Consider the following 12949-nt stretch of genomic DNA (forward strand, 5'->3'; position numbering starts at 1 on the left):
TTTGACATTTAGAGCACGTACATAAGTGGAAGTAGAGTGGAGCTATGAGAGAAAACATGTGGACAAGTGGACCAGCAATGCCGTAACTGGGCGTGTGTGAGAAAAGAGTAAAAAATGTCGGATCTGCCCCGCACTACTTCCTCCTACATTTTTTATCTCAATAACTACTTTCTGAACGTTTGTATCTGATTTACTTATTGAGAGAGAGAGAGAGAGAGAGAGAGAGAGAGAGAGAGAGAGAGAGAGAGAGAGAGAGAGAGAGAGAGAGAGAGAGAGAGAGAGCACATCCGCCATACTTAAAGCGTCGCGTCAGAGTCGGTTCATGAGTTCATCGCTGGCGCTCGTCACCTCAACATACAAACACACACACACACACACACTCTCGCTCATCCGCCGCCCCCAGACACACACACAGACCATGATGGGTCGTCTCTCACGTCTGCTGCCCCGGGGACACGTCTTCCTCTTCCTGCTGGTGGTGGTGGTGGCGCTGAGCCAGGGAACACGGCGCTGCCGGGAGGCGGACGTGGTGCTCGGAGAAGGGGAGGTGCAGCGCATAGGCGGCGGAACAAGGGACGGTGATGGTGGTTATGTTAAGACCGTGTACCTGTGGCCCGAGGAAGGCTTCCTTGGTGTGGGTCTGCAGGCCCTAGTGGACACCCGAAATGGAACAACGGTGAGGCGGGCCGCGTGGTTCTCCAAGGACAGCCTGTTCACCGCCGCCAACACAACCGCCTGGTGGAAGTTGAGGGTGGGTGTGTATGTGCATCACAGTCACCGTGTGGTGTTGTTCGGTGCACGTCTTGGTGATAGTTTGAAGGACTGTTACTCTTGGGTCACCGTTGACAAGCTACAGGGTCTGGACGTGGTGGGTTACGGCCCGTCACGATGGAGACATACGGAACCACCACCTGAGTGTCCCTATCAAGACACTACCGCACGGTCCTGGCCACTAAACACACCCAACTGCACGGCGCCCCCACCCATCACACGAGCCACTACACCCGCGCCCATCACACGAGCCACTACACCCGCGCCCATCACACGAGCCACTACACCCGCGCCCATCACACGAGCCACTACACCCGCGCCCATCACACGAGCCACTACACCCGCGCCCGACCCTTTGTTGGTGGCAGCGGTGACAGCAGTGCTGGTCGCCCTTGTGACGGCCGTGGCAGCAACACTGATAGCGGCGGACTTGTTCCGCACACAACAGCGTCGCGGAGCGGATCAGAGTAAGTGTGTGTGTGTGTGTGTGTGTGTGTGTGTGTGTGTGTGTGTGTGTGTGTGTGTGTGTGTGTGTACATATCTCCGTCCACCTGTCTCCACATTTTCGTTTATTTCTCCACTCTCCTTCCACTTATCTTCGTTCCCTAAGAATCAAACAGAGTTGAAGGATGAGGGTATTAGTAGAGACCAACCCCAGCCTTGTATCTGGTCAACAAACCGAGAAAACAGCCAAGAAACCAAGGGATGTGTGTAGCGAAAAATGCTTGCATCTCGCCGAGCTGGTCCACCTGTCTCCACATTTTCGTTTATTTCTCCACTCTCGTTCCGCTTATCTTCATTCTCTAAGTGCCAAAGTAGAGACGAAGGATCAGGGTATCATGAGCGATCAATCCCAGACTTGTATCTACTCCAGAAACCGAGAAAACAGCCAAGAAACCAAGGGATGTCTATGTCCATGAAAATGCTTGCATGGCGCGAGGTCGTTAACTTGTCTCCATATTTTCGTTATTTCTCCATTCTCCTTCCACTTATATATATTCTGTAAATGCCAAAATGAGAGAAGGATCAGAGCATCGGTAGAGACCAACCCAAGTTTTCTATCTATTATAGAAAACGAGAAAGCAGCCAAGAAACCAAGGGATGTCTGTAGCGAAAATGCTTGCATGTCTCCGTGCTGGTCCACCTGTCTCCAGATTTTCGTTTATTTCTCCACTCTCCTTCCGCTTATCTTCGTTCTGGAAGAGCCAAAGTCGAGGAGAAGGATCAGGGTATCAAAGAGACCAACATCAGCATTGTATCTACTGCAGAAACCGAGACAACAGCCAAGAAACCAAGGGATGAATATCACGAAAAGTGCTTGCATCTTGCGGGAATCTGGTCCACTTGTCACCATATTTTCGTTATTTCTCCACTCTCCTTCCACTTATCTTTATTCTGTAAGTGAAAGGAGGTGAAGGATCAGGGTATCATAAGAGATCAACCCAGACTTTCTATCTGGTTTAGAAACCGAGAAAACAGCAAAGAAACCAAGGATGTCTGAAGCGAAAATTATTGCATGGAGCCGAGCTGGTCCACCTGTCTCCTTATTTTCTGTTATTTCTCCACTCTCCTTCCTCTTATCTTGATTGTCGTAGTGCAAAAATGGCGGTGAAGGAACAGGGTATCATTAGAGACCAACCCGAGTCTTCTATTTGGTAGAGAAACCGAGAAAACAGCCAAGAAACCAAGGGATGTCTGTAGCGAAAAATGCTTGCATCTTGCCGAGCTGGTCCACCTGACACATATTTTCCGTTTTTTTCCACTCTCCTTCCACTTATCTTTCCTAAATCACAAAGTGGTGGTGAAGGATCAGAGTATCATTAAAGACCAACACGAGACTTGTATCCTCTCCAGAAACAGAGAAAACAGTCAAGAAAGCAAGGGATGTCTGTAGCGAAAAATGCTTGCATGGCGCCGAGCTGGTTCACTTGTCTCCATATTTTCCTTTATTTTTCCACTCTTCTTCCACTTATCTTCGTTCTATAAGTGGCAAAGTAGAGGTGAAGAATCAGAATATCTGGAGACCAATTCAGTCTTCTATTCATTCTAGAAACCGAGAAAACAGCCAAGAAACCAAGGGATGTCTCTAGCGAAAAATTCTTGCATGGCGCCGAGGTCGTCCACAAGTCTCCATATTTTAGCTTATTTATCCAGTCACCTTCCAGTTATATTCGTTCATTAAATGCCAAAGTTGAGGTGAAGGATCAGTGTATCCGTATAGACCAACCCGATTTTTCTAGCGTGTCTAGAAACCGAGAAAACAGCCAAGAAACCAAGGGATGTCTGTAGCGACAAGTGCTTGCATGGCGCCGAGCTGGTCCACCTGTCTCCACATTTTCGTTTATTTCTCCACTCTCCTTCCACTTATCTTAAATCTCTAAGTGCCAAAGTGGAGATGAAGGATGAGGGTATCATAAGAGATCAATTCCAGCCTTGTATCCACTGCAGAAACCGAGAAAACAGCCAAGAAACCAAGGGATGTCTGTAGCGAAAAATGCTTGCATCTTGCCGAGCTGGTCCACTTGTCTCCACATTTTCCGTTATTTCTCCACTCTCCTTCCTCTTATCTTCGTTCTTGAAGTGCCAAAGTAGAAGTGAAAGATCACGGTATCATGAGCGATCAATCCCAGACTTGTATCTACTCCAGAAACCGAGAAAACAGCCAAGAAACCAAGGGATGTCTGTAGCGAAAAATGCTTGTATGGCGCCGAGCTGGTCCACCTGTCTCCATATTTTCCGTTATTCCTCCACTCTCCTTCCACTTATCTTCGTTCTGTAGGCGGCAAAGTGGAGGTGAAGGATCAGGGTATCATATGAGACCCACCCCAGCCTTGTATCAACTATAGAAACCGAGAAAACAACAAAGAAACCAAGGGATGTCTGTAGCGAAAAATGCTTGCATGGCGCCGAGAAGGTCCACCTGTCTCCATGTTTTCCGTTATTTCTCCACTCTCCTTCCACTTATGTACGTTCTCTAAGTAGCAAAATGGAGGGGAAAGATCAGGGTATCAAAGAGATCAATCCCAGCCTTGTATCTACTCCAGAAACCGAGAAAACAGCCAAGAAACCAAGGGATGTCTGTAGCGAAAATGCTTGCATGGCACCGAGCTGGTCCACCTGTCTCTATATTTTCCGGTTTTTCTCCACTCTCCTTCCACTTATCTTCGTTCCCTAAGTCACAAAGAGGAGGTGAAGGATCAGGGTATCAGTAGAGACCGACCCAAGCCTTGTATACACTCAAGAAACTGAGAAAACAGCCAAGAAACCAAGGGATGTATGTCGCGAAACGTGCATGCATGGCGCCGAGCTGGTCCACCTGTCCCCACATTTTCATTTATTTCTCCACTCTCCTTCCACTTATCTTCATTCTGTAAGTGGCAAAGTGAGGTGAAGGATCAGGATATCATGAGCGATCAATCCCAGCCTTGTATCTACTCCAGAAACCGAGAAAACAGCCAGAAACCAAGGGATGTATGTAAAAAATTGCTTGCATGGCGCGAATCTGGTCCACTTGTCTCCACATTTTCGTTATTTCTCTACTCTCCTTCCACTTATCTATATTCTATGTGGCAAAATGGAGGTGAAGGATCAGAGCATCAAGAGACCAACGCAGGTTTCTATCTATTATAGAAACCGAGAAAAGAGCCAAGAAACCTAGGGATGTATGTAGCGAAAAGTGCTTCCATGGCATCGAGCTGGTCCACCTGTCTCCACATTTTCGTTTATTTCTCCACTCTCCTTCCACTTATCTTCGTTCTGGAAGCGGCAAAGTGAAGGTGAAGGATCAGGGTATCAAAAGAGACAAACATCAGCCTTGTATCTACTACAGAAACCGAGAAAACAGCCAAGAAACCAAGGGATGTCTAGGTCGAAAAATGCTTGTATGGCGCTCAGCTGGTCCACCTGTCTCTATATTTTCCGTTATTTCTCCACTCTCCTTCCACTTATCTTCGTTTTAAGTTTCAAAGTGGAGGTGAAGGATCAGGGTATCATTAGAGACCAAACCGAGTCTTCTATTTGGTAGAGAAACCGAGAAAACAGCCAAGAAACCAAGGATGTCTGTAGCGAAAAATGCTTGCATGGCGCCGAGCTGGGCCACCTGTCTCCATATTGTCAGTTATTTCTCCACTCTCCTTCCACTTATCTTCGTTCGCGAAGTGGCAAAGTGGAAGTGAACGATCAGGTATCTGTAGAGACCAACCCAAGTCTTGTATTCACTAGAAACCGAGAAAACAGCCAAGAAACCAAGGGATGTCTATTGCGAAAAGTGCTTGCATGGCGCCGAGCTGGTCCACCTGTCTCCATATTTTTGTTATTTCTCCTCTCCTTCCTCCTATCTACGTTCTCTAGGTGGCAAAGTGCAGGTGGTGGATCAGGGTATCATAAGAGAGTCTTCTATTCATAATAGAAATCGATAAAACAGCCAAGAAACCAAGGCATGTATGTCGCTTGCTTGGCGCCGAGCTGGTCCACCTGTCCCCACATTTTCAGTTATTTCTCCACTCTCCTTCCACTTATCTTAGTTCTTGAAGTGGCAAAGTAGAAGTGAAAGATCAGTGTATCAGTAGAGATAAACCCGAGTCTTCTATTAATTATAGAAACCGAGAAAACAGCCAAGAAACCAAGGGATGCCTGCAGCGAAAAGTGCTTGCATGTCGCCGAGCTGGTCCACCTGTCTCCATATTTTCCGTTATTTTTCCACTCTCCTTCCACTTATCTTCCTTCTGTAATTGGCAAAGTGGAGGTGAAGGATCATTGTATCATTAGAGACAACCCAGCCTTGTATCAACTATAGAAACTGAGAAAACAACAAAGAAACCAAGGGATGTCTGCAGCGAAAATGCTTGCATGGCGCCGAGCTGGTCCACTTGTCTCCTATTTTCCATTATTTCTCCACTCTCCTTCCACTTATCTTACTTCCTAAGTGCCAATGTGGAGGTAAAGGATCAGGGTATCAAAGGAGACAACCCGAGTCTTCTATCTAATTCTAGAAAACGAGAAAACAGCCAAGAAACCAAGGGATGTCTGTAGCGAAAAATGATTGTATGGCGCCGAGCTGGTCCACCTGTCTCCATATTTTCCGTTATTCCTCCACTCTCCTTCCACTTATCTTCGTTCTAAAGTTCAAAGTTGAGGTGAGGGATGAAAGTATCAGAAGCGACCCACCCAAGTCTTCTATCTGGTCGAAAAACCGAGAAAACAGCCAAGAAACCAAGGGATGTCTGTAGCGAAAAATGCATGCATGTCGAAGAGCTGGTCCACCTGTCTCCACATTTTCGTTTATTTCTCCTCTCCTTCCACTTATCTTCATTCTGTAAGTGCCAAAGAGGTGAAGGATCAGGGTATCATGAGCGATCAATCCCAGCCTTGTATCTCCTAAAGAAACCGAGAAAACAGCCAAGAAACCAAGGATGTATGTCGAAAAATGCTTGCATGGCGCCGAGCTGGTCCACCTGTCTCCAGATTTTCGTTATTTCTCCACTCTCCTTCCACTTATCTTCCTTCTGTATGTAGCAAAGTGGAGGAGAAGGATCAGAGCATCAGTAGAGACCAACCCAAGTTTTCTATCTTATAGAAACCGAGAAAACAGCCAAGAAACCAAGGATGTCTGTAGCGAAAATGCTTGCATGGCGCCGAGCTGGTCCACCTGTCACCACAATTTCGGGTATTTCTCCACTCTCCTTCCACTTATCTTCGTGCTTTAAGTGGCAAAGTGGAGGTGAAGTATCAGGTATCATAAGAGACCAATGCAGTCTTCTATTCATACAGAAACCGAGAAAACAGCCAAGAAATCAAGGGATGTCTATTGCGAAAGTGCTTGCATGGCGCCGAGCTGGTCCACCTGTCTCCATATTTTGCGTTATTTCTCCACTCTCCTTCCACTTATCTTCGTTCTGTAAGTAGCAAAGTAGGTGAAGGATCAGGGTATCAGTAGAGATAAACCCGAGTCTTCTATCTGGTTAGAAACCGAGAAAACAGCCAAGAAACCAAGGGATGTCTGTATCGAAAAATGCTTGTATGGCGCCGAGCTGGTCCACCTGTCTCCATATTTTCCTTTATTTCTCCACTCTCCTTCCACTTATCTTCGTTCTGTAAGTGGCAAAGTGGAGGTGAAGGATGAGGTATCAGAAGCGACTCACCCAAGTCTTCTACGTCGAGAAACCGAGAAAACAGCCAAGAAACCTAGGGATGTCTGTAGCGAGAAATGCTTGCATGGCGCCGAGCTGGTCCACTTGTCTCCACATTTTCGTTTATTTCTCCACTCTCCTTCCACTTATCTTAAATCTCTAAGTGCCAAAGTGGAGATGAAGGATGAGGGTATCACAAGAGACCAACCTAAGCATTGTATCCACTGCAGAAACCGAGAAAACAGCCAAGAAACCAAGGGTTGTCTGTAGCGAAAAGTGCTTGCATGGCGCCGAGCTGGTCCACCTGTCTCCACATTTTCGTTTATTTCTCCACTCTCGTTCCGCTTATCTTCGTTCTAAGCCAAAGTAGAGAAGAAGGATCAGGGTATCATAGAGAGCAATCCCAGCCTTGTATCTACTCCAGAAACCGAGAAAACAGCCAGAAACCAAGGGATGTCGAAAAAATTGCTTGCATGGCGCGAATCTCGTTCACTTAACACATTTTCGTTATTTCTCTACTCTCCTTCCACTTATATATATTCTGTATGTGGCAAATAGGAGGAGAAGGATCAGACCATCAGGAGAGACCAACCCAAGTTTTCTATCTAATATAGAAACCGAGAAAACAGCGAAGAAATCAAGGGATATCTGAAGCGAAAAATGCTTGCATGGCGCCGAGCTGGTCCACCTGTCTCCATATTTTCCGTTATTTCTCCACTCTCCTTCCACTTATCTTCGTTCTTTATGTGGCAAAGTGGAGGTGAAGGATCAGGTATCATAAGAGACCAACCCCAGCTTTGTATCCACTACAGAAACCGATAAAACAGCCAAGAAACTATGGGATGTCTATTGCCATGAAGTGCTTGCATGGCGCCGAGGTGGTCCACCTGTCTCCATATTTTTGTTATTTCTCCATTCCGTTTCCATTTATAAACGTTCATTAAATGCCAAAGTAGAAGAGAAGGATCAGAGTATCGGTAGAGACCAACCTGATTTTCTAGCGGTCTAGAAACCAAAAAAACAGCCAAGAAACCAAGGGATATCTGTCTCGAAAATTGCTTGAATGGCGCCGAGCTGGTCCACCTGTCTCCATATTTTCCGTTATTCCTCCACTCTCCTTCCACTTATCTTCGTTCCTAAGTGTCAAAGTGGAGGTGAAGGATCAGGGTATCATAAGAGACCATCATCAGCCTTGTATCCACTACAGAAACCGAGAAAACAGCCAAGAAACCAAGGGATATCAATCGCGAAACGTGCTTGAATGGCGCCGAGGTGATCCACCTGTCTCCATATTTTCAATTATTTCTCCACTCTCCTTCCACTTATCTTCGTTCCCTAAGTGTCAAAGTGGAGTTGAAGGATCAGGTATCAAGAGACCAACCCAGCCTTGTATCCACTAGTAACACCGAGAAAACAACAAAGAAACCAAGGAATGAATATCACGAAAAGTGCTTGCATTGCAGGAATCTGGTCCACTTGTCTCCATATTTTCCGTTATTTCTCCACTCTCCGTATCTTCGTTCCTTAAACACAAAGTGGAGGTAAAGGATCAGGTATCAGTAGAGACAAACACAGCCTTGTATCCACTCTAAACACCGAGAAAACAACAAAGAAACCAAGGGATGTAGTATGCACAAACACACACTTGCATGGCACAAACACACTCCTCACATTTTGTATTGCTCCACATTCCTTCCACTTCTCTTCCATCTGTTAGCACGTGGAGGCACAAACACACACTTGAGGCACAAACACACACTTGTAGGCACAAACACACACTTGTAGACACAAACACACACTTGTAGGCACAAACACACACTTGTAGGCACAAACACACACTTGTAGGCACAAACACACACTTGTAGGCACAAACACACACTTGTAGGCACAAACACACACTTGTAGGCACAAACACACACTTGTAGGCACAAACACACACTTGTAGGCACAAACACACACTTGCAGGCACAAACACACACTTGTAGGCACAAACACACACTTGTAGGCACAAACACACACTTGTAGGCACAAACACACACTTGTAGGCACAAACACACACTTGTAGGCACAAACACACACTTGCAGGCACAAACACACACTTGTATGCACAAACACACACCCCAGGCACAAACACACACTTGTAGGCACAAACACACACTTGTAGGCACAAACACACACTTCTAGGCACAAACACACTTGTAGGCACAAACCACACTTGTAGGCACAAACACACACTTTCAGGCACAAACACACACTTGTAGGCACAAACACACACTTGAAGGCACAAACACACACTTGTAGGCACAAACACACACTTGTAGGCACAAACACACACTTGCAGGCACAAACACACACTTGTAGGCACAAACACACACTTAGGCACAAACACACACTTGTAAGCACAAACACACACTTGTAGGCACAAACACACTTGTAGGCACAAACACACACTTGCAGGCACAAACACACACTTGTAGGCACAAACACACACTTGTAGGCACAAACACACACTTGCAGGCACAAACACACACTTGTAGGCACAAACACACACTTGTAGGCACAAACACACACTTGTAGGCACAAACACACACTTGTAGGCACAAACACACACTTGTAGGCACAAACACACACTTGTAGGCACAAACACACACTTGTAGGCACAAACACACACTTGTAGGCACAAACACACACTTGTAGGCACAAACACACACTTGTAGGCACAAACACACACTTGCAGGCACAAACACACACTTGTAGGCACAAACACACACTTGTAGGCACAAACACACACTTGTAGGCACAAACACACACTTGTAGGCACAAACACACACTTGTAGGCACAAACACACACTTGTAGGCACAAACACACTTGTAGGCACAAACACACACTTGTAGGCACAAACACACACTTGTAGGCACAAACACACACTTGTAGGCACAAACACACACTTGTAGGCACAAACACACACTTGCAGGCACAAACACACACTTGTAGGCACAAACACACACTGGTCGGCACACACACACTTGTAGGCACAAACACACACTTGTAGGCACAAACACACACTTGTAGGCACAAACACACACTTGCAGGCACAAACACACACTTGTAGGCACAAACACACACTTGTAGGCACAAACACACACTTGCAGGCACAAACACACACTTGCAGGCACAAACACACACTTGTAGGCACAAACACACACTTGTAGGCACAAACACACACTTGTAGGCACAAACACACACTTGTAGGCACAAACACACACTTGAAGGCACAAACACACACTTGTAGGCACAAACACACACTTGTAGGCACAAACACACACTTGTAGGCACAAACACACACTTGTAGGCACAAACACACACTTGTAGTCACAAACACACACTTGTAGGCACAAACACACACTTGTAGGCACAAACACACACTTGTAGGCACAAACACACACTTGTAGGCACAAACACACACTTGTAGGCACAAACACACACTTGTAGGCACAAACACACACTTGTAGGCACAAACACACACTTGTAGGCACAAACACACACTTGTAGGCACAAACACACACTTGTAGGCACAAACACACACTTAGGCACAAACACACACTAGGCACAAACACACAATTTTAGGCACAAACACACACTTGTAGGCACAAACACACACTAGGCACAAACACACACTTGTAGGCACAAACACACAGAGGCACAAACACACACTTGTAGGCACAAACACACACTTTTAGGCACAAACACACACTTGTAGGCACAAACACAACTTGCAGGCACAAACACACAACAACAAATAAAATAACAACAACAACAACAACAACAACAACAACAACACAAACACAAACAATAACAATAATAATAACAATAGTAACAATAACAATAATAATAATAATAATAATAACAATAATAATAATAATAATAATAATAATAATAATAATAATAATAATAATAATAATAATAATAATAATAATAATAATAATAATAATAATAATAATAATAATAATAATAATAATAATAATAATAATAATAATAATAATAATAATAATAATAATAATAATAATAATAATAATAATAAATAATAATAATAATAATAGTAATAATAATAATAAAAATAATAATAATAATAATAATAATAATAATAATAATAATAATAATAATAATAATAATAATAATAATAATAATAATAATAATAATAATAATAATAATAATAATAATAATAATAATAATAATAATAATAATAATAATAATAATAATAATAATAATAATAATAATAATAATAATAGTAATAATAATAATAATAATAATAATAATAATAATAATAATAATAATAATAATAATAATAATAATAATAATAATAACAATAATAATAATAATAATAATAATAATAATAATAATAATAATAATAATAATAATAATAATAATAATAATAATAATAATAATAATAATAATAATAATAATAATAATAATAATAATAATAATAATAATAATAATAATAATAATAATAATAATAATAATAATAATAATAATAATAATAATAATAATAATAATAATAATAATAATAATAATAATAATAATAATAATAATAATAATAATAATAATAATAATAATAATAATAATAATAATAATAATAATAATAATAATAATAATAATAATAATAATAATAATAATAATAATAATAATAATAATAATAATAATAATAATAATAATAATAATAATAATAATAATAATAATAATAATAATAATAATAATAATAATAATAATAATAATAATAATAACAATAATAATAATAATAATAATAATAATAATAATAATAATAATAATAATAATAATAATAATAATAATAATAATAATAATAATAACAATAATAATAATAATAATAATAATAACAATAATAACAATAATAATAATAATAATAATAATAATAATAATAATAATAATAATAATAATAATAATAATAATAATAATAATAATAATAATAATAATAATAATAATAATAATAATAATAATAATAATAATAATAATAATAATAATAACAATAATAATAATAATAATAATAATAATAATAATAATAATAATAATAATAATAATAATAATAATAATAATAATAATAATAATAATAATAATAATAATAATAATAATAATAATAATAATAATAATAATAATAATAATAATAATAATAATAATAATAATAATAATAATAATAATAATAATAATAATAATAATAATAATAATAATAATAATAATAATAATAATAATAATAATAATAATAATAATAATAATAATAATAATAATAATAATAATAATAATAATAATAATAATAATAATAATAATAATAATAATAATAATAATAATAATAATAATAATAATAATAATAATAATAATAATAATAATAATAATAATAATAATAATAATAATAATAATAATAATAATAATAATAATAATAACAATAATAACAATAATATTACAGCCGCGCCTCTCCTCTCCCTTCTCCAGACGCCGCCTAGACCAGTACACGCCCGCCGCCCCGAGTGACCAGCAGGAGACCCTTGAAGGCGGCAGGGACGGGGCTCCGGGGCACAGAGGCGCCCATTGTGTGTCTCTATATCCTCTATCAACCTGCCCCCTCCTCTCCTCTCCTCCTCCTCCTCTCCTCTCCTCCTCCTCCTCTCCTCTCCTCCCGCGCCAAGGTTGAGTGAAGACATTCTCCTCGTCATCCGTGGAAGGAACACCACACAGAAAGCTCTAAGACATGACAGATATAACATAAGCTTACAACGAGAATACAAAGTCCTGAAGAAGAGAGTCACAGCCGTGATGGGTGCTGCCAGGAAGGACTATTACAGACTTAACACGTCCAGAGGTAACACAACAGCTGAGTGGAGAGTCTTGAAAGAAAGAGTTCCTGGCACAAAGAAACAAGCAAATAAAGTAAATGAGGAATGCAGTGTCGAAGACTTCAACAATTGTTTTTGCTAATGTTGGAAAAAAAGCTTTCGAGGAGTCTCAGAACAATCGCGAAAACTGATCTCCTGAAAACATTAAC

The 12949-nt window shown here is 40.7% G+C and overlaps 1 protein-coding gene across 1 annotated transcript; it reads left to right on the forward strand.

Annotated features, from left to right (window-relative positions):
• Window positions 1–328: 328 nt before the first annotated feature.
• Window positions 329–12542, forward strand: LOC126988358 (uncharacterized). Its single transcript, XM_050846414.1, has 2 exons — window positions 329–1238; window positions 12400–12542. The coding sequence occupies exons 1-2, from the start codon at window positions 419–421 to the stop codon at window positions 12408–12410; spliced, it is 831 nt and encodes a 276-aa protein (XP_050702371.1). The 5' UTR covers window positions 329–418; the 3' UTR covers window positions 12411–12542.
• Window positions 12543–12949: the final 407 nt, after the last annotated feature.

Source organism: Eriocheir sinensis, chromosome 69 (assembly GCF_024679095.1).
Source record: "Eriocheir sinensis breed Jianghai 21 chromosome 69, ASM2467909v1, whole genome shotgun sequence".
Taxonomy (NCBI): Eukaryota; Metazoa; Arthropoda; class Malacostraca; order Decapoda; family Varunidae; genus Eriocheir; species Eriocheir sinensis.